Genomic DNA, 24,980 nt, shown 5'->3' with positions numbered 1-24,980 from the left:
CAGTCCCCTGGGGAAGGCACGCGCTTTGAAATGCGGTTTTGTTCTGAGTGTTAGGGCTGTAAAACCCTTTATAAGCCACAGCGCGGTCAGACACCTCCAGGGCAGCTTCCTGCTGCTCAGTGCTGGCTGTGGAAGGAGAGGTGAAGGCATTTGGATCTTGACACAGTGAATAGGGTAGTAAATTTTTACAGCCTCAATAATGATGCTCATTCAAAGGGGCTGCTTTGGCATCCACCCAAGGTTGGAAGGGCCCGGAGAGCCTCTCAGAAGAGCTTAGAGAGATAAGTCTCATTTCTGATAAGCTGTGTGCAGGGAACAGCCACGGGACCCTTTGTATGGGAGAGTTAATGGTCATCTCCACGGTGTGGGCATCTCCAGAGGTCGGTGACAGCAGGAGCAGAGAGAGGAGAGGAAGGGCAGAGCCCGGAGGCGCTGAAGTGCAGAAAGGGGGTGAAGAGGTTCTGCTGCTGAGGGGTTATGTCCTGTAGTTGTGTTTCATTTCACCGCGTGTTACTGCAGCACAGTTAGTTTCTGTCGTGTCTGGGTGTTTATTTTTTTATTCCTGTACTGTGTAGTCACTTCTCTTGGTTTGCACTTGTATTAACTCCGAGTTTTTCCCCCCACACCTCCCCGTCTCATCTCTCACTCCCGTTGTGCAATGTGTTGTCTGTGTGTGTTGCTGCCTGTGCCCGTCCTCCCCACATGGTCCCATTTCATTCTTGTGTTGACTGCGCCCCACCATTGCAGATTTCGGAGGTAAGCCCCGCCACCACCGACGTTCATTTACACTCTTTCTTTGGCCTGATTCTATTTGACACCCGGAGTTTTATTTCTGGTCCATGCACAGCTCAGCAAAACGTGCTTAAACATTAACTGCAGGGGCCTGAAGTCACATCTGTGAAATGGCTTTCGTTGCGTTGCCGCCTGGTTTCGGCCATGGCCAGCTTCCGCTGGGGACACTTCCTGCGAAGCAGAGGCTTTTCTTTCAGAGCGGCTTACACCGATGCGCAGAGGTTCCTGCTCTAGCTGGACTTGCCGGTTTGCTCCCGCTTGTTGGCTGAGCCAGCGTGCCCCCAATCAACTTTGCACCGAGAGCCCGTCTCCTCTCTGCTGCTGGAGCCTGGGACTGGGCGAACACCAGCGCTGGTGACCCGCAGAGAGGGGCCTGAGCTGGTGGCCACAGCGCAGAGCTGGCCTCACCAGCAGAGGTGGCTTGGGATCTTTAAGGACAAAGTTGACTTTTCTTTAAAAAAAAAAAAAGTAATAACAAACCCTGCTAGAGCCCCTTCCTCTCTCACTCTTGGCTTTCTGGTTCTGCTTTTGTTGAAGCCCCAGCTCCGTGGCAGCTCACTGCTCCCCGTGCGCATGCAGCCTCCCACCATCTCCTGCTGCCCCGCTGGGGTGGCGTTCTCGCTGGCGTTGCACCGAGCGGAGCTTCCCGTCGGCACCAAACACGGGCGCTTTTCCCGCAGCATCTTTGCTTGGATGCTCAAACAGCCGGGATTCGGTTTTCTTGCCACGCTGCCTGTCCGCAAGAAGCGTGACAGGAGTCAAAAATGTGAATTTCGTAGGGATGAATCCGGTGACAAACGGCTGCCGTGTTTGGTTCACAGCTGCCTGTGCCGGCTCTGTGAGCGTGGCTGGCGTGGCTTGGGCCGGCGCGGGTGGGGGCTGCTGGCGGCAGAGGAGAGCAGAGGCAGGCGTCAGCGGGGGGCTGCAGATTTAATCGCTGTTGCGGGCGATGTTTGTCCTCTCCCAGAGGCCACGGGCTGCAGCGCTGAGGGCTGTTGCGCACGCACGGAGCCACGTGGCATTGCTTAATCTCGTCTCGCCTGCCCTAATGGACTTGCTCTTCTCCAGTTCCACGATAAGATCGAGCCCATGCTGGAAACGCTGGAGAGCCTCTCCTCCCGCCTGCGCATGCCGCCCCTCATCCCCGCCGAGGTCGAGAAGATCCGGGAGTGCATCAGCGAGAACAAAAACGCCACAGTGGAGCTGGAGAAGCTGCAGCCCTCCTTCGAGGCTCTGAAACACCGCGGGGAAGAGCTGATCGGCCGATCGCAGGGAGCGGACAAGGACCTGGCAGCAAAAGGTATTTCCGGGGGGATTTGATGGGAAGTGCTGGCTGGGCTGGTAACAGTGCCCACCTTCTCCTGCCCAAACCATGGCTCCATCACTGTTGGGGAGGCTTTGGTGTCCCTGGGCAGAGGGTCTCCTGGCCCTAGGACGGGGGATGAGTCCTCTGTATGGAGATGTCTGGTGCTTGCTTCTGTCTGGAGTAGACAGGGTGGTATCAGCCAGAGGAGAAAGAAGTGTTTGTGGCTTCTCAGGCAGAGGTTTCAGCTCAGCCGAGCTGAGCCCTCACCCTGAGCCGGTCTCTTGTGGCAACCATTGGTGGCCCGTGTGAAATGATTTGTTGGTGTTGATTCAGCATCTAATGGAGGGAGGGAACATCCCCAGCACAAAAAGACCTGTCAGCGCGATTGGCACTAATTGGCACCTTTCTTGGCAGCTCAACAGCCAGCTCATGGACTGAGTGAGCGTAGACTTCACGCTAGAGGTGGCCAGAACAGAGGCTCGTTGGAGGAGAGTGTGTGGGCAAATTTGCCCTGAGCTTGCCTGCAGATAAATAAAGGCTTTATTTCTGCAAGCTGGAGTTTCTCATGTCCCTCAGTATCTCTGAGTTAATGCTCTGATAGTCCTGCTCCTCCTTAATTCCCATTTGAATATTCTGTTGGCTATTTCTAAGTGGAAAGCGTTTGCAAAATGCTTTTGAGCTGTAGAAAGGTTTCCTTCTTCACTGAATGTTCTCGTTCCCTTCCTCAGTAATCCAGGATAAGTTGGATCAGATGGTCTTCTTCTGGGAAGACATCAAAGCTCGGGCAGAGGAACGTGAAATGAAGTTCCTTGATGTCCTGGAGCTTGCAGAGAAGTTTTGGTACGACATGGCAGCCCTCCTGACTACCATCAAAGACACGCAGGACATCGTTCACGACCTGGAGAGCCCAGGCATTGACCCCTCCATCATCAAGCAGCAGGTGGAAGCAGCAGAGGTGAGGACCGTGGGACTGTACCCCCGTATGGAACTTGTCTGCACCCAGCTTGTGAAATAAATTGAGAGAGATCTTAGATCTGAGCACAGCCAGAAGTGGCTGTAGAACCGTTTTGTAGGCAGGCAGTCGCATTATGAAGTGTTATTTCCATTGCAATTTGGAGCTGCAAGGAAAAAAACGGAAGTGTATTCCACATATCCCTGCCCACCACCTCCCCCTGTTCCAGACGAGGACGTGATGCTTACATCGTTTTATCTGCTGCTGCTTTGGGAAGCTTATCAAGCGTGTGGTCAGACTTGTGTGCCCACTTGTTTTGAGTGATGTGGAAGTTTGCGCTGCTCTGCTCCCAGTCTGAGCAGAGGCACCCAGTGCTGTCTGGCGTGGGAAGTGTGTATTTAGGTTTTCGTGAGACTGGAGGTGAGCGTAAGCGGGATAGGTGTGAGATGAGCTGGATGGGTGTGAGATGAGCTGGGTGGGCTTGGGTTTGTGGTGGTGAATAAGTGGTGAAACCCACTCAGGTGGATTTGACTTGACTTGAACCTCAGTGAGCAGGGATGTTTCTGTATGCTTTGCTAGGTTTGTCCTTGCTGTTACCCTTCTATAAACATTCTGACTTTGGTTTGCAACTTTTGAGTCTCAAAAACTAATTCCTGCATTGACCAAATACTCCTGTAAACACACCAGCTCTTGTAAACAGCATCTTCGGCTGGGCAGTCAGCTGAAGCTGGAGCTAAATGCAGATGCTCTTTTTTTGGTTCCCAGCCCCTGCAGCCAGCGGCACCGCCGCTGTGGCCGGAGGCGGGAGCAGAGCGGGTTGGCGGTGGCGATGCTGGCAAGCAGGATGGCCAGCAGCTTGCTGGGTAACCTGCTCCTCAGGCCTGGCGTGGGGCTGTCGGCCAGCGCGCAGGACAGCAGGGCAGGAAGGACTCTCCGTGCTTTAGCCCTCCTGTTGACAGGGCAGTTTTGGAAGAGCATTTAATAATAACAGCTTTTCTTTTATCTCTGTGTTACACGCAGACTATTAAAGAGGAGACGGACGGCTTACACGAAGAGCTGGAGTTCATCCGCCTCCTTGGAACTGATTTGATTTTTGCCTGTGGCGAAACTGAGAAACCAGAAGTGAAGAAGAGCATTGATGAGGTGGGGGTGGCCTCTCCTTCGGATAAAATCGAGTAGGAGCAAGTGGGAGCTCTGGTGAAGAGCCTAACGAATTTTGTGGGCAATCTTGTGTTCCGCAGATGAACAACGCGTGGGAAAATCTAAACAAAACGTGGAAGGAAAGGCTTGAAAAGCTTGAAGAAGCCATGCAGTCGGCTGTGCAATACCAAGATACGCTTCAAGTGAGAGGCAGGGCTGTTTGTGTGGGGTGGGGAGACCTTGGGAACGCCACTGCGAGTCCTCTCCCTGGAGCTGTGCGGGGATTTGCACTAACGCGAAGCAGAAAACATCTCCTGGGCGAGTGTTTGCAGCCCCTGTTAGAGCCCAAGCTCAACAGCCAGCTCCGAGGAAGAGCAGACACTTGATTGTGTTCGTCTTCCCAAATCTCTCTTTGTTTCTGCACGAAGCAGCAGGATGAGCCTGGCTGCGGTCAGGCGCTTGTGCTGGAAGCAGGGGAGGGAAGGAGGGAGCTTGCAGAAGCAAGTGGTGGCCCAGCAGGCGTTTCTGCCCCGAAGGACAAGTTCCACGGGGGCAGGGCGGTGGAGGCACCAGCCTTCTTGTCCCGGTCGGTTGCAGGGGGAGCACGCTTTGCCGTTGCCTTTGCTAACGATGCGCGCATTCCTTTCAGGCCATGTTTGACTGGCTGGATAACGCTGTCATCAAACTCTGCAACATGTCTCCTGTCGGCACCGACCTAAACACGGTGAAGGAGCAGATGAACGAGATGAAGGTACGCGGGCGGAGTGGGACCGGAGCTCCGGTACTTGCTTTGCGTCGCAGAGCTTGCGCTCCAGTGATTCATTTTGTTCTGGTTTTTGTCCTGCTTGTTTTGGCAGGAGTTTAAAATGGAGGTTTACCAGCAGCAGATTGAGATGGAAAAGCTTAATCACCAAGGTGAACTGATGCTAAAAAAAGCTACCGATGAGACAGACAGAGACATCATCAAGGAACCGCTGACAGAGCTGAAACATCTCTGGGAGAATTTAGGCGACAAAATTGCTCACAGACAGGTAGAGAGAAGATCTGGGCTTTTGCAAGAGCGGGTTTGAAACTCCCTGGGATGCTCCCTCTCCCTCCCAACCTAAACTTTCCTGTTCCTTCCTTGTCCCAGCACAAGTTAGAAGCTGCTCTTCTGGCACTCGGCCAGTTCCAGCACGCGTTGGCGGAGCTGATGGCCTGGCTGACCCACACCGAGGAGCTGCTCGACGCGCAAAAACCCATCAATGGAGATCCGAAAGTCATCGAGGTTGAACTCGCAAAGCACCACGTGAGTACTCCCACTCCAGGTCTGGTTTTAGTCTATTCCTGTTGCGGGATTTTATTTCTCGTGAAGGACTGGAGTTGGTTCGAGTCCATGAGAGCGTGCTGGAATTGACAGGGTGTTTTAGAGAGATGTTCAACATTTGCCCACCACGTCTCGTGTAGGTGCTGAAGAACGACGTCCTGGCCCACCAAGCGACAGTGGAGACGGTGAACAAAGCGGGCAATGAGCTGCTCGAGTCGAGCGCAGGGGACGATGCGAGCAGCCTGCGAAACCGCCTGGAGAAGTTGAACTCGTGCTGGGAGTCGGTGCTGCAGAAGACAGAGGAGAGGGAGCAGCAGCTGCAGTCCACGCTCCAGCAGGTCGGGGAGACGCGACGAGGGTGTCCCCTTGCGCGCGGAGAGCTGCTGAGGGTCCGCTTCCCCCTTCGCGCAGGGGAAAATGGAGGGGGAAGGAGTTAGAGACACACTGGGAGTTTTTACGGAAATTTTCATTTAACTCTTGGTCCCGGAGCGGTTCGGTGCCTGCCCAGAAGCGTGGCAGGGGCCAGGCACACCCGTGGTCAAGGAGGGACCATGTATAACCCTCCTTACCGCGCTGGTGCATCCAGCTCTGCCTCTTTATCTGGTTTTGAAGCAAATACAGCGTTAACCCTGGCTCATGATCAATGGTGGCTGCTGTCATCTGATCTGTGGCCCATTATGTGTTCCGAACAGGCCCAGGGTTTCCATGGTGAGATTGAAGACTTCCTCCTGTGGCTAACGAGGATGGAAAGCCAATTGTCGGCATCAAAACCCACAGGAGGTCTGCCAGAAACTGCCCGGGAACAACTGAATACCCACATGGTAATTTCTTAGGAGAGCTTTTTAATGCCTTTAATTCAGCAAGCTCCTGTCTGTCAAATACCAGCATCAAAACTGCTCCCTTCTACGTCTGATGGGAAGAAGAGTGCTTCTCGGGTCTCTTCTGATGGGTAATTTTGCACTCGGTGCCTGGGACAGGAATCATGATGCTTTAACACCTTTCTCTACTCAAAGTGCCACCCTGCTGTCACCTTGCTGCCTGCCCTGAACATAATTTTCTCGTCATCCTGGGTGGCGGCGAGCCGTGGCCCCTCTCCGTGCTCGTCCTTTGCCTGATGCGCGGCGATGCCTCCCTTGCAGGAGCTGTACGGCCAGCTGAAGGCCAAGGAGGACGTCTACAGCCAGCTGCTGGCCAAGGGGCGACTGATGCTGCTGAGCCGCGACGACTCGGGCTCTGGCTCAAAGACGGAGCAGAGCGTAGCGCTGCTGGAGCAGAAGTGGTGTCTGGTCAGCACCAAGATGGAGGAGAGAAAGGTAGTGTTGGCGCCCAGCCTCGCCCCGTGCGCTGCTCTGACAGCACCCGCTCCCGGCTTGGCTGCTCTGCTTTTCCGGGAGGGATGAAGCCGCTCGGGGCTGGAAGTGAGGGTCGGGGCGTTTTTTCAGACAGCCTCTCTCTTGGTTGCGCAGGTTGAGTTTGTCTTTCAGATGGTGCTGTCAGAGTGTCAGGCTGTTCTGTTTTTTTTTTTCTAGATAGTTGCCAGAGTTGGTTAAATCACACAGAAGATGAGAGTGAGATTGCATTTTGGGTTAATTTAGAGGAGAGGTGGGAAGAAACCTCCCGCGGCTCTGAAAGGCAGGCTTTGTTGGTCCTGTGTGAGCCAGCAGGCCAAATCCTCCTCCGAGCTAGCTCCATCCTAGGCTTTTGGATGGCGATGAGATAAAACCAGGGATGCGGTGGCCTCAGCCCAGAATAAATTTGCGGTGCTGCAGCTGTTGCCATCAAAATATCCTCCACCTCCTTTGCTAAGCTGCCCTCCCCATGGCGATCCCTTTCTCAGGAAGCTGAGGGTGACGCAGCTGCTCGTGTGTCGATGAAGCTCTCCCCTTTCAGCAGCAGTTCTTGTTTTGAAAGAAAGCGATGGCTTTCACCGAAACCCCCTCCCCTTGGTAAACAAGCCGCGTTCCCAGGCCGAGGCGATGAGGTTCCTGTTAGAGGGGCGTTTCGGCAGGGACACAAAGGCCGCCTCTGTCTGTGAAACTGCAGATCAGGAGCCCTCACCGTCCATATTATGTTCTTCCCCTTCCCTTTCTCCCTCCCCGCTGTGGCAGGCGAAGCTGGAGGAGGCGCTGTCCCTGGCCACGGACTTCCAGAACTCCCTCCAGGACTTCATCAACTGGCTCACACTGGCCGAGCAGAGCCTGAACATCGCGCCCCCAGCCAGCCTCATCCTCAACGCCGTGCTGGCGCAGATCGACGAGCACAAGGTACTGATGCTGCGAGCGCCTGATGGCTCCCAGGGATGGAGGGACCGAGGGTCGCACCTCATCTCCCGTGCGCCCACGGGCTGCTCGCAGGTGCCTCCAGCTCCCCTCACGGATAGGAGGACATCTTTGCCTTTCACAGGTGTTTGCCAACGAGGTGAACGCTCATCGGGATCGGATCATCGAGCTGGATCAAACTGGGAACCAGCTGAAGTTTCTCAGTCAAAAGCAGGACGTGGTGTTGATCAAGAACCTGCTGGTGAGCGTCCAGTCCCGCTGGGAGAAGGTCGTCCAGCGCTCAGTGGAGCGAGGACGAGCTCTTGATGATGCCAGGAAGCGAGCCAAGCAGGTGAGAAATGCAGGAAGGGTGCAACAGACCCTGAAGTGTGGCCAAGCTTGGGGGACAGAAGGTCCCAAGACCAGAAAGGGACTGGGGATGCCACCAGTGTTAAGTTTCAGACTTGCTCCTGTTTCTTTCCAGTTCCACGAAGCTTGGAAGAAACTAATTGATTGGCTGGAGGATGCAGAGAATCACCTGGACTCGGAGCTGGAGATTTCCAATGATCCTGACAAAATCAAGCTCCAGCTCTCCAAACACAAGGTAGAGCTTCTTCAAAGCAAGATCGGTGCTGGACGCTGGGTGGAAGGGTGCTTTGTCGGGAGGGAGAGCAGGGCAGCCTCTCCTCTGCCATCAGGACACGGGAAAGGCACGTCCACGCTCACTGCTGCCATGGAAAACGTTTAACTCAGGATCTTCATGAGCACCATGTACCTTCAGGAAGGCAGAGGCAGGCTTTCTGAAGCAGATTTCTTTTCTCTTTGGTTCCCAGGAGTTCCAGAAGACACTGGGAGGGAAGCAGCCTGTCTATGACACCACCATTAGGACAGGCAGAGCCCTCAAAGAAAAAGCCTTGCTTCCAGATGACACTCAAAAGCTGGACAATTTACTGGGAGAAGTCCGGGATAAGTGGGACACAGTGTGCGGCAAATCTGTGGAAAGGTGAGTCCAGCCCCAGCGTTGTACCAACAGCTCTGGTTTGCTGAGGGCTCCTGTCAAAGTGGAGAGCAGAGAGGAGACGATGGAGGGTGGGAGGAGGAGGTCACTGGGACACGGCAAAAGGAGGTGAGTTTGTTCGTGGAAGTTCACGAGGATGTTTGTTTTGCAGGCAGCACAAGCTGGAAGAAGCCCTCTTGTTCTCTGGCCAGTTCATGGATGCGCTGCAGGCCTTGGTGGACTGGCTCTACAAGGTGGAACCCCAGTTAGCTGAAGACCAGCCTGTCCACGGTGACCTGGACCTGGTCATGAACCTGATGGATGCTCACAAGGTGAGAGCATCTTTTCCAGCTCTTCTCTGGGACGTGAGTAGGGCTTGTCTTCCCCACGAGCCAAAGGATAGAGGAGCCAGAGTTGGTGCCTTGCAGAGCTGAGTGTCTCGCTGCTTTGCGTTGCTGTGATGGGCAAGGAGGGAAAAACAGGGAGAGCAAGTGGGAAGAAACTTTTACATTACTCGGGAGGTTGCGGGAGCTGGAGCTCTGTTCTTCCAAGACACTGTCAGACAGACCTGTTGAGGATTTAGTTTTGAGAAGGTGTCTGAATTTATAGTTCTCTATAAACTTTGCTCTTGGCAGTTCTCTCCAGGGTCTCTTGGAGACCGGCACTCTGGGTTTGGCTTAGGCCATACGCTGAAATCCCTGGACGGGACTTGGGTGTCTGTTCTGGGCAGCCGCTGCGCTGCAGCCGCAGCTCTTGGGCTGGAGCTCACCTGCTCCAGGTCACGACCGCTTCTGCCGGGGTGGAAAGCTGGGGCCCACATGCACTCACACCGAAACGCTGCCTGTGCCGTCCAGCTCCCTGCCTGCCCTGCCGTCACACCGAGCTGGGGTGGATCCCTGGCAGGATTGCAAGACCCACATTACAAACGCTTTCCAGTGTGGCCCCTGCTTTGTTCCCATGAAACAACCCACTGGGACTGACTGGTGCCACTCAGCTTCTGCCCTTCCTCCATCCAGGTCTTCCAGAAGGAGCTGGGGAAGCGCACGGGGACGGTCCAGGTGCTGAAGCGCTCCGGCCGGGAGCTCATCGAGAACAGCCGGGACGACACCACCTGGGTGAAGGTGCAGCTGCAGGAGCTGAGCAACCGGTGGGACACCGTGTGCAAGCTGTCCGTGTCCAAACAAACGCGTCTCGAACAGGCCCTGAAGCAGGTGAGCAGAAGGCTACGGACTGAAATTATCTTGGAGATCTTTGCTGGGCTCCAGGTTTGTGCCAGGAGGTCAGCACAAACCTCAGAGAAGAGGTTCTGCCCGGTGCCCGATCTCCTGGCCGAACAGGACACCGCAGCCCTGCAGCAGTTGCCAGGGAGCTGCAGAGCAGTGGTTGGTCAGTTGTTTACTGATTCTTTGCCCAAAGAAGAGCCAGTAAAGGCTGGTTTGAAAAGGGAGGATGAAAAGACCGCGCCAATGTGCACAGCAGGAGTAGAGGGGGGATCAGATCTGTGTGGGCTGTTTGCTAATGTCCGGTGCAAGAGAGAGACCCAGACTGGAGCCTGAAAAAATGTCAAAAGGCTCATCAGTAGGATTTGTGTCAAGTGGGCGATTTACGGAGTAAGCTACCCGGATACCGAACAGGTCAGAACACGGGCAGTTGCCTGCTTCTTCAGGGCAGCTGATGCCGAGGGAGGGAGGTGCCCGGCCGCAGCGGGACCTGTCTGCCCAGGCCAACAGACAGGGCGTTTTTCCCCTTTTTAATTTGTTTTTAAAGTCCCTCTCAGCCCTTTGTCTCCAGCTCTCAGCAGTGAGTGGAGCAGCTCATTTTGGGAGGAGGAGGGCTGACGCCCATACTTTTGTGGCTGCAGGCAGAGGAGTTCCGGACGGCCGTGCACATGCTGCTGGAGTGGCTCTCGGAGGCAGAGCAGTCCCTGCGCTTTCGGGGAGCGCTTCCTGATGACGCCGAGGCGTTGCAGTCCCTCATTGACACACACAAGGTAGTGGGGAGCTCTTAAACACAAGCCGAGCAAAGTTCATGAGGGAGAGTATCACAAAATAATCCATTTGGGCCTTGCAGGAGTTCATGAAGAAAGTGGAAGAGAAGAGAGTGGATGTGAACGCGGCGGTGGGCATGGGCGAGGTCATCCTGGCCGCCTGCCATCCCGACTGCATCACCACCATCAAACACTGGATCACCATCATCCGAGCCAGGTTCGAGGAGGTGAGTCCACCAGGCCTTGTTCCAGGCTGACGGCGAGAGGCGGTGGAGGACACCACCACCAGGCATGGCCTTGTGGTGTTGGTTCCTGCCCTGGGTTCCCCATGCTGAGCTGATGGTTGTCTCCGTGTTTCCAACAGGTTCTCACGTGGGCAAAGCAGCACCAGCAGAGACTGGAGTCTGCGCTTTCTGAGCTGGTGGCGAATACAGAGCTTCTGGAGGAGCTCCTGGCCTGGATCCAGTGGGCTGAGACAACCCTGATCCAGCGGGACCAGGAGCCCATGCCACAAAATATTGACCAGGTCAAAGCCCTCATCTCCGAACACCAGGTGAGCCCAGCGCCGAACACAGCAGAGGGGCAGGGGTTGGTGTTTTTTCCTGCCCCTCCACGGAGGAGGCATTGACTTCTCTTGGAAGTCCCTGTTAAAACAGCGTGTGACCCGGCCAGAGCTGTCACCTTGGGAGCAAAGCCAGCCCAGGGGACAAACTCCAGCATCTGCAGGTCCAAGCCAGCGCTGTGCCATAGCTTGACCACAAGCCCCCGTCGCCGGTGCTTAACGCTCACATCTCCTCGATGGGCTTGGCCTGTCCCAGCGAGGACCTGGAGCAACAGGAGACTGGAAACAGCTCAAAACCGCAAAGGTTTTCTTGTCTCTTCTGTATTTTGACAGTCCTTTATGGAGGAGATGACGCGGAAACAGCCAGATGTGGACCGGGTCACGAAGACGTACAAGAGGAAAGCTACTGAGCCCCCCCACGGGCCTTTCATCGAGAAGTCGCGCAGCAACAGTACGTCTCCGCTTGATACGCGGCTTTGGGTGAAACGTGCTGTGATGGGAGGAAATGAAACTCATTAACTTTGATTATCAATTAACAAGGCATCCTGCATTGACAGCCGCCAGGAAGGCGGTGGAAACTTGTCGGGAGGGGAAGATCCAGGTGGCGTTTGCCCAAAGGCCCGTGCCAGGGTGTGCTGCACCCGGGAAAGCTCACGCGCTTGCTGCTCTCCTCCTTCTCTCTGCGGTTGCTTTGCAGTGAGGTTTTGGGGTCTTTTTTAATGAAACCGGAGTCTGATGTGAGTTCTCAAGTGCAAAGGGAGCGCCGGGAGGGTTTGGGTGCAGAGCCGTCCATCGCCCTGTCCTCCTGCCTGGGGACGCTGCATCCCTGTGGAGAGCACCAGCAAGGCCGTGGGAGGTTTTTCGTTTGAGAAATAAAATGCGTTTCATTGCTGCTCTTTCCTGAGCCGCTCAGACTTGCTGAACCCATCAGCACCACCACAGACAATTCTCCCTTTTTCCAGGAAAATCCTTGAGTCAGGCTGCTCCTCCCAGCATGCCCATTATCTCCCAGTCGGAAACAAAGAACCCGCGGATAAACCAGCTCTCGGCCCGCTGGCAGCAGGTCTGGCTGCTGGCGCTGGAGCGGCAGCGGAAGCTCAACGATGCCCTGGACAGACTGGAGGAGGTAACGGCCCGGCCGCTCTGGGCAGAGCAGGGGAGCGGTGCCCGGGGGTTGTGCCGAGAGGTGCGAGGAGCAGTTTAAATCGGTGCTGCCTCTTGGGCTGCCCAGCTCTTGCCGACAGTAACTGCTGCCTTTCTGAACGCGCCAAAAGGAAAAAATAACTCCTAAAATATTAAGGCTGAAATCTACCTCCTGTAATTAACTGCACGTTAATGAACCGCTTTGTGCCCCCCGCAGCCGGTGTCTGTAGAGGTAACGACAGCCAGGCCTGCTTTACTCCTAGTAACTAGTTTAACAATTGCTGTCTCTATCTTTCCAAACATCTAATGTCATTTTTGTTTTTATTTACGCCTAACAAAGCAGCTATGCCCAGAAGTGAGTGTTTTTGTTTTTTGTTGCTTTTGCTGTAGGTCAGTTCAGTTTATGCGTATTAATGTTTTTTCTTTGTTGTTTTTACCTCCAAGAATGTTTAGAGAAAACAAAACAAAAAAATCGCTAAAAACTGTTCCGTTGCCGTACTGTGAGCTGCTGGTGGGGTCGTGGGAGCCCTTTCTGGGGGGACAGGAAGGGTGATAGTTTAATTTGGAGGGCGAGTGGCTCGTCAGAGGCCGGTGCCAGGGTTTGCAGAGCTGCGGTGTGCCCCAGCTGCTGCCTCGCCTGCAAGGTGGGCAAGAAATCCCTTCCTGGCCGCTCAGAGGGGAAGGGAGCGGGGAGCCGTGCCCGGAGTGGTGCCAGCAGCCGTGTTCCTCCGGGGCACAGCCTGGCGAGTCGTTAGGCAAAATCCCGGTGAGGAAGCATCCCCAGGTGCCCGAGCAGAGAGGAGGGGTGTGTGTGTCCGTGTGTGCGTACCCGGCATCTCTGCGTGTGTGTACGTACGCCGCCGTGGGGATGCCGCGTCCCCTGTCAATGGGTCCGTGGCGCGGTCCCCGTGGTGGCTGTCGGCTACGCTGTGTGTCCTTCTGTTCTGGAAAGTCGATTTGAGCGGCCCCCTCGTTAACAGGGGTGGGGTCTCCTGGATAAACGCAGAGTAACCTTCCGGGGAGGGCGGGTGGTGAGCGTTGGCTCCGGGAGCTCGGGCACGGGCTCACTGGAAGGCTGGTGTTTTAGGGTGCTGTAGAGCTCGGGGGGCTGCTCCTTCGGGGGTTTCCCCCCTGACTCTCACGGGTTTCCTTCCAGTTGAAGGAGTTTGCAAACTTTGACTTCGATGTCTGGCGGAAGAAGTATATGCGCTGGATGAACCACAAGAAATCCCGCGTCATGGACTTCTTCCGGCGCATTGACAAAGACCAGGATGGGAAGATCACCCGGCAGGAGTTTATCGATGGCATCCTGGCCTCTAGTAAGTCCCTGCCTGCCTCAAATGAGCTTGGAAAGTGGCCACCTCGGTGTGGTGAGAGGTTGTCCCTGCTCGAGGACTGAGATGCAGACTGTGCTCTGACACCCCTGGCTCGGATGAGTTGAGGTCCCTGCATCGGTTGCTCATTTCTTTCTCCTTGCAGAATTCCCCACCACAAAGCTGGAGATGACAGCGGTGGCCGACATCTTTGACCGTGATGGTGATGGCTACATCGATTACTATGAGTTTGTGGCGGCTCTCCATCCCAACAAAGATGCCTACCGCCCCACCACTGACGCCGACAAGATTGAAGATGAGGTAAATCACCGAAGGAGATGGGTGCTCGGAGGTGTGGGGTGGCTCCGGCTGTGGGTTGGCAGTGAGGAGGACAAAAAGAAGGGGAAAAAAGGGGTTGTGGTGGTGCTGAGCCCAAAGAATTGGCTGGTACTGCCAGTACCACCGTGGTTTTGAAGCAAAGGCTGCTTAGGGCTCTGTCCAGGCAGGGCCTTGTCTGGGGCAGACTCCCAAATCCTGGCCCCTTACCTCTCTTTTGGTGATGGCAGGTCACCAGGCAAGTGGCCCAGTGCAAGTGTGCCAAGAGATTTCAAGTGGAGCAGATCGGCGAGAACAAATACCGGGTAAGGCAGAGGGGGCCGCACGCTGCCCCGGCGGCACAAACCCTGCTCCCCCTTCCCGCCCGGGGAGGGGTCACCCACGGGGTGCCCAGCCTGGCACAGGGGGACCCCCCAGGGCTCCCCGGAGCGAGACGGAGACCTCGTCCTCCAGCACGCCGCTCCCGGCGGAGGTGGCTGAGCCGTGTTTGCCCAGCGCCCGTCCTCGGCCCCAGGGCGTTCCCTGAATTGGGAAAGCATAAAAGTGGCCCTGTTCTGGGGCGGCCGGCCCACCAGCCCGTGAAACGCTGCATTCACTCCGCCAGCAGCCGCCCTTGAAGTTTTCTTCATGGATGAGTGTACCTTATGCCTGTGTTTTTCTTAGCTCGCTCCCGAAGAAGGGAGAATAATTTCCTTAAAGAATCTCTTTGTAACGGGCTGGCTGTTTACGTTTCAAGGTGCTCGCCGAGGTGAACTGGTGGAACGAGCTGGCGGCAGAGCTGCCCGCTTTCCTGTCCGCTGGTTTTGGGGCCGATGCTCTGGCCGGGAGGAGCCGAGCCGCAGCCCTCGCCTGCCCGGCTGCACCGGCCCCGGGCTCCCTGAGCTCTGCCTTACACCCAGCGAGCGTAAACCCCACAGATTTCTGACGGCCTGCAGTTAACAGTTCTCATGATTATTGCACTGTTAATCCCATAAATGTTTTTCTTGTTTTTCTTTCCCCTCTTCCTCTCGCCTTTCCTTCCCCCCTCCCCATCCCATCTCCCTCCGCAACTCCTCTCCCTCCGTAGTTCTTCCTCGGCAATCAGGTACAGTTTGCCTTGCGATGCTGTCTCTCACCCCTGTTGTTATTTTTAGCAAACGTAGCTTTGTGTGTCCGTGATGCTGCGCTGTCCTTTGTGGGAGGATGTGGTCTGTGAGCAGAGCCTGGTACAGAGGGGTGCCTGCGCTGGGAGGGCCACCTGAAAAAGTGGAGACTGTATTGGGCAGAAAAAAAGAGAAAAATTCAATGGAAAAAGCAGAATTTGACAAAAATGGAGAGGTTTTTTCCACTCTGTGGCTCCTTTGTCGGATACACTGGGGCAGCTGATGGTAACCAGTGGCAAACCACAGCAGCGCTGCGATGCCGATGGGTGCGTGCCTGGGACTGTCCTCCTTCGGGGAACGGCCAGCCTGGATGAAATCACGGGGGTACAGCTGCCTGCAGGAGGGCTGTACCAGGCTCTGGGGGTTTGGATCGCAGTCACCGTGGAATGAGAATGCCCAGTCCACCCCTTTAATCCCGTAGGTAACGGTAACTAAACCCTCATCCCCGCTGCGCCGCTGAGTAACTCCTAACTGGGGCAGGGCTCACAGACCTGTGTCCCCGGTGCTGCCGTGTCCCACGCTGAGCAGTGCAGCATGCCGGAGTGCCGGCTGCTTTGGGGGCCAGAGCACTTTATTTTTTTTTTTTTAATGGGACGAGCATCGTGTCTCATTAGGATGTGCCCGCTGCCCCCGTTCAAAGTGAAAAGCATGGGTTTTTCTCCCGTGAAATGATGGTGCCCTACAGAAACATGCCCAAAAAGAAACAAACTTGGATGTCAGATGTGAACGGATCCAGGAGAGCTCTGGCTTTAATTTAGGCAGCGACTGTAGAAAAATTTTCAACGCAGAGCTAGCTCTGGACGGACGCCTTACGGAGAGCCCGGAGAGAGGGAAGGCAGCTCCCCGCCCTGCTCCCTCCCCGCCTGCAGGCTCCGTGGCCGTGCCGAGCGCGGCTGCGGCAGCACTTTCACCGCAGCGCTGGGGCGATCCCCTTTCGGTGGGACCCCCAGACAGGGAGACCCAGCAGCGCGCAGCCCAGGGTCCCACGTCCCCACGGGAAGGAGGTTGGCGATGCTGTCACCTCCTGCCCCTCTGCCTGTCGTGACCCCTCTCAGTGTGGCTTTGCGCTCTCTCTTTTCACTTAATCTCTCGGATTTTGCATTCTTATACACCCAGGGAAAAGGTTGCTGCTTTTTTTTCTGTTTTTAATTGTTCTGAAGACGGTCTTGCTCTCAAAGGCTGGTTCCCCTGCCTTCCCATCGCAGCGGCTGCTCTGTAGGCCTGAACGCAGAGCTGCTACGTCCGAGCCAGGCTCCCGGTGTCCTGCACCGGCTCTGCCGAGTTCCCGGTGCCTGCGGAGATTTAGGGAGCTCTGAAAAACAGACACACGCTTCTGATTCAGGGTGCGCTTGTTGGAAATTGCAGGTGTTGCAAATCACTAATGAACATTGCAATCACTAATCAGCATTGCTGCGGGATTCCTGCCTGGATTCCCGGCACTCAGCACTCACCGAAACATCCTCACTGGGCGATCTCTGCGGCAGGGGCTTTCTGGCTGGTGGGCTCAAGTCTGAGGCTCGGTGAAATTCCTGGGCTTCAGACTCGATGACAAGAGGTTTCTCGCTCAGTGGTGACGCGGCACTGCTTGCCTCGCTGGTTCGCCGGCACTCGGTGGTCGGAATCGGCCGGCTCTTTTCCAGGTGGGCTGCACCAGGAGGGGCATTGCGTTGCCAGCCTCTGTTTCCTTCATAATAAAAGGAAAAACTACAATTCTGGCTGAGAAAACCCATCCAAAGACCAAATTCCAAAGTCTCATTTGCTGCTCTAAAACAAATCTCTCTTTCCAGCAGTAAAACTAAAGGATTTGGGTAGTTGTGTCATCTTAAACCAGGCAGCGGAAAAGCTCCTGTAGCTTGGTACTGGCCTGCACTCCAGAGGAACCTGTCTGGAGAAACCTGAAAAGCGTTCAGTAGATCAGTAAAAGCGTTTGGGACCGCAGAGCGTTTCCAACAGCTTTGCCCCGGTGCAGCCCGCTGCGGGAAGGAGCCACGCGTCCCTTGTTGCGTCCCTTTGTCTGAACTGTTCCTTGGCTCCGCAGTTTGGCGATTCCCAGCAGCTGCGGCTGGTCCGTATCCTGCGGAGCACGGTGATGGTTCGCGTCGGTGGAGGATGGATGGCCCTGGATGAATTTTTAGTGAAGAATGATCCTTGCAGAGGTAAGGCCATTCCCTGCACAACTGGGGAGTTTGGGAACTTGTCCGCTCTGACTGTGACTGGCCGGGTGGTACCAGGGGGATCTGAGTTATCCAAATAACAGGCAGGAGCTGGAGAAAGCCGATCCGAAGCAACTTAAAATCACGAGCTCTGGTGATACCGCAGCAAGCCGCGCGGCGCTTGGCCGGGTGTCATGGGAGGAGAAGAGGGAAGGGTTGTGTTTCATGTTTTTAAGACCCCAATGAGCGGAGCGGAGCTGCTGTGCTGGGGTCTCCGCTTCCCTTTGAAGCGATCGGTGCGCACATGTGACTCTGGGTGATGGAGCGAGCTTCGTAAAGGTGACCTGAAAGAACTGAAAGGCTCAAAGCCAAGAGAGGTGAAGTCCTGGTCTGACACCCTGGGGAGAAAGCGCTCTGGGCCGGGACGCGTGAACCCGTGGTTGCTGCCGCGCTGGCCGTGGCCACGGGGCGCTGGCGGTGCAGGCTGGTCCTGGTGAACAAGGAGACGTTTCTCCTGTGACTTTGAACTGCTTGATTTCTCCCTGATGCATTTCTAATACCAATTTTCTCAGGTCGTTTGTTCTCCTTAGAGCGGCGGCGTAAGGAACTAATTTGGAAACCCTGGGCTGTGCAGGACCGTGCACCGTAAATACCTGTTTGCAGCGAGAGCTGCTGTCGGTGCTGGGCCTTCCTCTGGTGCCTTAAAATTACCTTTCTTTCCCCAGCTCTGCCTCTGAGAGTGGAAATGTGGCCCTTGTTTTTTTTTTTTTTTTTTTTTTTCTTTTTCCTGGGCTGCCACGTGCCAGATTTGAGCTGTAGAAGGCTGTGTTTAGGCATTGCTGTCTATGAGGCTGTCCAGGGCTGGGTTGGATTTCTTTGGAGGATTTTGAGCACCGCGTCCTGCTGTACACCTTGCACAAGGGCGTCCCAGGGATTGACCAGCCTGGCACTGAAACAAAAAAGATGTTTCAGTTCAGCATTAATGCAGGAAAACCTGGAGGAACTGAGCTGAAGGAAAACACAGCAGCGTGTTAGAGGGGAAGAAGAACCCAGATCTTGGGTTTTAGTGCTGGAGTTGGTTTGGTGGGGCACCCTTGGAAGGGACAGTTGAGTTAACCCAACTGTGGTTAACGTCGCGTACTGTGGACACGGAGGAGCAAGGTCGTCTCCTTCCCAAAACCGCTGGTCTCGAGGCTCTCCCGTGGTCAGAGCGCTTGGGCTGGATGCTCTGCTGCTTTGCTGCGATGGACCGGGAGCCGCGACCAGGGCACAGAGGGGTTAGCAAGGGGCTGCCCAGGGAAGAGGTGCCTCAGGGCTGTGTGTTTTGGAGAGCGTAGGTCTGCGCTCCGTCTGTCCCTGCCTCGCTGGGGTCTCTGGGATGTTAATTGCTTCAGATATGTTGTGTCCAAGCTGCTGCCTAACCGTTCCTTGCTCCTGCTGTCCGACAGCCGTTGCTGAAAGCAGCGTGGTTTACAGCGTGTGCCGCTGGCTTCGGGGAGCCGTTGGGGTTTTCCTGCTCCTCCAGCCTCCCCCGTTCGTGCTCCGCAGCAGCTGGTTTACAGTGTTGACACCGAGCTTGTTTCCATCCCTTGGTTGTCTCCGCGTGGTGCTTCCCTTCTGCAGTTGCTTGCTTGGCTTGCATGCACCGACTCTGAAATTGCTCCCGTGTCTCGTAAGGCTTGGTTCAGGCACTTGCTCTCAGTTTGAACACGGTGAGCGTGAAACACCTTGGCACACGTCAGCTGGCCCAGGAGCTGACGTCCTCAGCCTTCCTCCCGGCTTGGTTGCCCCTTGCTTGTCGAAGGGAGAGCCTCCAGCATTTGGATGAAAATCTAAAAACTGGCTTTCAATGGGTGGTGGTTACTTTCTTGGTTGTCCCCCAAAATTGGTAAAGAGCGGCCCAGAGCTGAGAGAGAGCAGGATCACAACCCTTCAAAGCTGCTCTTCCTATTTTTAAGTCACATGAAAGATGACATTGGCTGCTGTTGTAAAACGATGTGGTTAAAGGCCATCAGATGCTTTCCCCAAGACACAGGAGAGTAACAGAGCATCCCATTTGAATTGAGGAGCCTCAGGCAGCTCTTAGTCGGCCGGTTTCTCAAAGAGCTGGTCCACGGAGGTGGTTGGTGCAGAGCGGAGAGCTGGGGTGGTCTCTCTGCCGTCCGCTTGCTCTGGGAGGTGGGAGACATCGCAAGGACACGTGCTCCAGCGCCCGGAGCCTCCCGAGCCCCGATGTCGATGTCGGGTTCACGTGAACCTCAGGTCTCCTCTCCTTTATCCCCTTCCAGCACGAGGCCGGACCAACCTCGAACTCCGAGAGAAATTCATCTTGCCGGAGGGGGCCTCCCAGGGCATGACACCGTTCCGGTCGCGAGGCCGAAGATCGAAGCCATCCTCCCGGGCAGCCTCCCCGACGCGATCCAGTTCCAGTGCCAGCCAGAGCAACCACAGCTGCGCCTCCATGCCATCCTCTCCCGCAACTCCGGCCAGCGGAGCCAAGGTGGGGTTCGTGCATGAAACCTTCCTCGTTCTTCTCCTGTAGAAACCGGTGGCCTCCGAACCCGTCCTGGCGAGATGAGGTGCAGGAGGTGCATGGAGGAGGAGGAGGAAGGCTGGGGATCAGGGGCTTGATGGTTACTGTTGTTTCCAGATGTCCGTGGTGTCTGCAGGAAGGGTCCTGCTGTCCACGTGGGAGGGGTGGGGTGGGACGGTGCAGGACAGGTTCTCAGCCCAAGCTGGGTGCTCATGGCCAGAGTGTCCCCGCCTCTCAGCGTGCGGCCAAAGGCTCCGGTGCCAAGGCAGGGCTGTCCCATGGCTGTGGCGCTCGGCCGGCACGCAGGGAGAAGCCATTGCCCTTCGTCTCTCCTTTCCCACCGCATCATTCGCCCATGTGTGTTTTATTTCATCATCTGCTTGGGTTTTGTGCTTTATTTTAATTTATGTATTTCCTGTTTGGTACTTGTTTCATTTTAGTGCCGTTTTCCCCCATCCCAGATATTTTTCTTTTTTTTTTTTTTTCACTCACTTCCACCTCTCCCTCCCCCTCCTTGGATTTTCCGTTTCGCAGACTCCACATCACTTCTCTCGATGTTATGACAAACCCTGGTTGATAAACAGTAAAGCGGGCACCCCCCTGAGGGGATTCGATTATTCCGACTTCCAGCTCTCGAGCGCCGAGGTAGAGTATGGTCTCGCAGCCGCGAGGACGCACTGACAGGCCGGAGTCACGGAGAAGCCCTGCTCCCTTGCCTGTTTTAACGCTTCCCTGTGGTAGAGCAGCGCTTGGTAGCACCGCTCACGCTCGGACTGTTAGCGTTTTTCATGGGTTTCCAACTCGGATTAAACGAAACGGCGACCTCCGAATAAAGCACAGCGCCTGGCAGCTCACGTGTGCCTGCTTTCAAACCGGGAGAGCGACCTTTGTCCTCTTGTGCTTTAAAAAAAGGAAATTTGCCAAGCTTGAGTAGCTTTTAAGCATTGAGAAGAGGCCACGTTTGGCTTTGGAAAATTCAAATCCAGCAGCCGAGTTGAGACTTGAAAATCAGCTACAGCGCATGCGCAGTAACCACGTCGCCTTCGTTTCCGTGGAGCGCTTGTGTTTGGCACCATGTCGAGGCACGTGTGCTGCGTCCGGCGCTGGCACCGGCCTGATGCTCCCGGGAGGACGAGTTCGGGCTGAGGTTTGGTCTCCCTGAAGTTTCAGCCTCCCCGTGGATTTTCCTGGCCTCGTGAGCCGGTGATGGTTCACCTGGGAGGTCTCGGTGACTCACCGGGCGCTGGTGCGCGCTGGCAGGGCAGCTGCGCCTTGCTCGGCGGTGCTTTCACGCGGGAAAGGAATTATTTTTAAATGATCAGGAGGTCAGGAGCACTTCCCCAGTTGCCCTAAATTGCCTGCTTGCTGCTCTTAACTTGATTGTAAAACAGGATCACGGGTGAGAATTGAGATCTGCGATGACGGAACGGTACCTTCACAGCCACGCGTTGATGGGTTTTAATTCCCCCGGTGCCTGAAGGGGAGCCCGCCGCCGGGCTGCCCCTCTCCCCCACCCTCTCCCCTCCTACAGCTCCAGTTTCATGACACTTCAAGATTAAGTTCCCCAAAAAAAAAATCACAAAATCGAGGGGATGGAGGGAAGCCTCTCCAGCTGTTTAAAGCTCGCTGGGCAGCGCCCTCCTGGATGGGTGTGCCTGTGCCCGGGGAGGCGGCTGGGCTGGGACCGTCCCTGCAGGGACGCGGGGACAGGGGACGCGGCGGGCAGTCGCTCTCCCGCAGCGCCGTGCCAAACCCAGAGCTTTGGTTGGTGTGTGGAAACTGGAGCTGCCCATTCCGACCGGATCCAGGTGCCCCCGCCCTGCCCGGCACCTTCCCCTTCGCTTCCTTCCGCGGCGGCGGGGGCAGAGCTGCCTGCTGTGCTGCTTCCCCCCCGTCCGCGTTCGGAACGTCTTAAAGGTCAGGGAGAGCCCCGTTTCAGGGTGCGACCGGAGCCCGTTCAACTGGGTTTGAGTTCCGTTCGTCGCTGGTGCCTGGCTGCTCGGATTTGCCTGCCTGGGTGCTGGGTGCACGCCGGCACGGGGTGACGTCCCTCCAGCTCGCAGGGCCACGCTGCGCCCACGCCTCCCTGCAACGGGACGCGTCCCCGCGGCACGGCGTTGCGATTCACCTTCTGCAGCCGTCCCGAGCTGCTTAGGCGCTAAAGAACCTGGTTTGCTTTCGAGCCCAGGTGCCGCTGTCCTCCCCTGGATGGGTAGCAGCTTTGCTTTTTTTGTTGTTTTTTTCCCCAACGATTTGGAACAGCTGTGCGTCAGCCTGCGGCGCGCAAACTGCCGTTGCCCTCCAAGTTTTCGGGATGCAGGCTTTTTTTCCGTTCTAGTAAACGCTGCTGAAACGAGGGCTTGTGTTCTCCCTGACCGTTAAGATGGGTGCTTCTCAAATGCCCAAACCCTCTTGCCAAGGCGCTGATCTCAGGTGCGATCTTGGCCCGTTACGGCCCAGGTGACGCCTCAAAGGCGCTGTGTGTGCTTCCTCCCAAGGTGACCCCCGCCGCGGGCAGCAAGCTGAAGCGACCCACCTTCCACTCCAGCCGGACCTCCCTGGCTGGGGACACCAGTAACAGCTCCTCACCCGTCTCCACAGGTGCCAAAACCAGTCGGGCAGGTAAGTTGGGTGCAAAGACCGAAAAACTCCTGCTGTTGCTGTTCCTCCTTGCTTGCTTAAATTGGCAGGGAAAATATTAAATATTTCGGGAGCCCGCAGTGAGGGGGCGAGGCTGATGCCCACCGCCGTGTCCCTGCCTGGCAGAGGGGATGCCGCAGCCGATTCACAGTGCGAGGGCTTGCTCCCGCTTCGTTAACAGCTCGGGAGTTAATGAGTCCTGATGAGGAAACCCTTGTTTCGGGGGTGCTGGGCGGGTGGTTGGAGGCAGCTGCAGCAGTGCTGGGGATCTGGGTGCCCATTGGTCCGGGGATGGGGAGGAAACCTCCTCCTCCTCCGCCTGCTCACAGCGCTCTCGGCTCCCCTTGCAGATCCTAAAAAAACAGCCAGTCGTCCCACCAGCCGCGCCGGGAGCCGCACGGGGAGCCGGGCCAGCAGCCGCCGGGGAAGCGACGCCTCCGATTTTGACCTGCTGGAAACGCAGTCGGCGTGCTCGGACACTTCGGAGAGCAGCGTGGCCGGCGGGCAGGGCGGCTCGCGCCGGGGGATGGCCAAGCCCTCCAAAATCCCAACCATGTCCAAGAAAACAACCACTGCCACCCCAAAAACTCCAGGCCCCAAAAGATAATACTGTACCCCCGCCCTCCTGAAAGAAAGAAAACCCAACCTGTGTCCAATTTTTAACCCTGCTACGTACATTGGATGTATATTTATTCTAAATGGGAGAAACTATATTGTTAAAAGTGTAAAAGAAAGTTGTGTTATGAAGCTGCCTTATTTGGGTTTTTTTTTTTTCCTTTTTTGTAAGTTACTATTTTCATGTGAATATTTATGTAGATAAAAATTGCCTCTCGGCGACCCTTGTTCAGAGAGGGGCCTGGAAAACTGCAATGTGGGAGAGAAAGAAAAAAAAAAAAAGAAAAAGAAAAATTTAAAAAAAAAAAGGAAGCAAAAAAAGGTCAAGATGTGAAAGTGTAAAGAAAAACTAAAATATAAATAGGATTTCTGCGCGGTGCAGGGTGCGAACCTGCTTTATCTTTTAGGATTGTTTCCTAAATGCATCTTTATAAACTGAACTTGCTGTCTCAGCAAGGTAAATTATATTTAAAAAGAAAGACCTGAATCCTACAGTGTTCAAGGAACTCTCTTTTTGTAAATCACAGATACCTCAACCAGAGAAACGTGAGGTGAGGGGACTTGGGGCTTATGTTTCCATTTTTTAAAGCTATGTGGTTTTACCTGCAGAAAGCGGAGTTTGACTTAATAAAATTTGCACACACTGCAGCGAAGGTCATGACGACTGCTGTCTGAAAATACTGTCCCGACAACTTCGTTTTTAGAGAACAAACACAGGGTGGGGGTTTGGGGAGGGGGTTCACGCCGGAGCTGCCCGGGGGAGAGGCCGCTGGTGCGATTGCAGGTCTGGGTCACCCACAGACGTCCCTTAGCAGCGGGGGGTCCTCCGAAGGGGGGATTCCTCCGGGCTGGTGGCCCATGAGACCGACCCGAGGTGTTCCTTACAGAATCGCTATTTATCTGCATCTCTTTTCCTATTTATTGTTTAACTGGTCGTTCCACTTCCAGCCAGGCTGAGACTGATGTGACCTCTGCTCCTAGAAGAAATCTGGACTTACACGCACAGTTGCTTGTCCTTGAAACGAGTCTCACCAGCACACTCGCTACAAGTCCTGTCTCGCTTTTGTACGCTACCTTTTCTTTGTAATAAAATCAGACTGACCGAGTGACCAGGCGACGGGCCGGGGAGAGGGCTCTCCGGAGCCCCCGTATTTATTAAATATTGTTCCTCGCCGGCTCTGACCGTGTTGCTGTGTGATTCTCTCAATTGGTTTAAATTGAGGCAAAACTGAAGCTCTACCAATGAATTGTTTGAAAACCAGACACATTTTTGTATTAAAATTGCTTGCGGTAATAAAAAAAAATCTTGCCTCCTACTTTATTCCGCAGCGTTAGCTTTTTAAGTGTGAGCGCTGGAGCTGTTCGTCCCGGGCAGGGTCCTCGCAGGACGGAGCGGGGAACCACCAGCCCCCAAATTAAAAGGCGCAGGTGGGTGAGTGGCTGCCGGCCAGGGTGCTGGGGGGTGGGGGTGCCTGCCGGTGAGGTGGGTGCTGCCGGTGAGGATACCTGCTGGAGTGGGTGCACAGGTTGGGTGCCCGTTTGAGTGCCCACGGGAGTGACCATCCGTAGAGGGGGGGTGCGCATTGGTTTGGATGTCAATGTGGGCGACTGCCCGTGGGTTTGGGTGCCCGTGAGGGTGAGCATCCTTCGGGGTGGATGCCCATGGATCTGGGTGCCCATGGGGGTGACCAGCCATAGGAGTGGGTACCCATCAGTTTGAGTGTCAATGAGGGTGGCTGCCTATGGATTTTGGTGCCATGAGTTTGGGTGCCCATGGGGTGACCATCCGTAGGGGTGGGAGCCCA

The 24,980-nt window shown here is 55.5% G+C and overlaps 1 protein-coding gene across 1 annotated transcript in view; it reads left to right on the top strand.

Annotated features, from left to right (window-relative positions):
• LOC104484119 (microtubule-actin cross-linking factor 1, isoforms 1/2/3/4/5) overlaps window positions 1-24,491 on the top strand; it is a 136,169-nt gene extending 111,678 nt beyond the window's left edge. The window contains exons 70-100 of the mRNA XM_086764783.1: window positions 1,861-2,092; window positions 2,827-3,053; window positions 4,071-4,193; window positions 4,292-4,393; window positions 4,840-4,941; window positions 5,048-5,221; window positions 5,323-5,478; window positions 5,637-5,834; window positions 6,189-6,317; window positions 6,636-6,809; window positions 7,605-7,760; window positions 7,900-8,106; window positions 8,239-8,358; window positions 8,588-8,757; window positions 8,924-9,083; window positions 9,768-9,962; window positions 10,613-10,741; window positions 10,822-10,965; window positions 11,103-11,291; window positions 11,634-11,751; window positions 12,263-12,426; window positions 12,787-12,798; window positions 13,600-13,762; window positions 13,923-14,077; window positions 14,323-14,397; window positions 15,159-15,176; window positions 17,273-17,390; window positions 19,676-19,887; window positions 20,455-20,565; window positions 22,419-22,542; window positions 22,911-24,491. Of these exons, the coding sequence (XP_086620909.1) occupies window positions 1,861-2,092; window positions 2,827-3,053; window positions 4,071-4,193; window positions 4,292-4,393; window positions 4,840-4,941; window positions 5,048-5,221; window positions 5,323-5,478; window positions 5,637-5,834; window positions 6,189-6,317; window positions 6,636-6,809; window positions 7,605-7,760; window positions 7,900-8,106; window positions 8,239-8,358; window positions 8,588-8,757; window positions 8,924-9,083; window positions 9,768-9,962; window positions 10,613-10,741; window positions 10,822-10,965; window positions 11,103-11,291; window positions 11,634-11,751; window positions 12,263-12,426; window positions 12,787-12,798; window positions 13,600-13,762; window positions 13,923-14,077; window positions 14,323-14,397; window positions 15,159-15,176; window positions 17,273-17,390; window positions 19,676-19,887; window positions 20,455-20,565; window positions 22,419-22,542; window positions 22,911-23,167 (4,614 nt within the window). The 3' untranslated portion in view covers window positions 23,168-24,491. The remainder of the gene's footprint in view (window positions 1-1,860; window positions 2,093-2,826; window positions 3,054-4,070; window positions 4,194-4,291; window positions 4,394-4,839; window positions 4,942-5,047; window positions 5,222-5,322; window positions 5,479-5,636; window positions 5,835-6,188; window positions 6,318-6,635; window positions 6,810-7,604; window positions 7,761-7,899; window positions 8,107-8,238; window positions 8,359-8,587; window positions 8,758-8,923; window positions 9,084-9,767; window positions 9,963-10,612; window positions 10,742-10,821; window positions 10,966-11,102; window positions 11,292-11,633; window positions 11,752-12,262; window positions 12,427-12,786; window positions 12,799-13,599; window positions 13,763-13,922; window positions 14,078-14,322; window positions 14,398-15,158; window positions 15,177-17,272; window positions 17,391-19,675; window positions 19,888-20,454; window positions 20,566-22,418; window positions 22,543-22,910) is intronic.
• Window positions 24,492-24,980: the final 489 nt, after the last annotated feature.

Source organism: Chlamydotis macqueenii, chromosome 22 (genome assembly GCF_036417535.1).
Source record: "Chlamydotis macqueenii isolate bChlMac1 chromosome 22, bChlMac1.mat, whole genome shotgun sequence".
In the NCBI taxonomy this organism is placed as follows: domain Eukaryota; kingdom Metazoa; phylum Chordata; class Aves; order Otidiformes; family Otididae; genus Chlamydotis; species Chlamydotis macqueenii.
The sequence above is the reverse complement of the archived record's forward strand: the minus strand, read 5'-3'. Positions and strand labels throughout refer to the sequence as shown.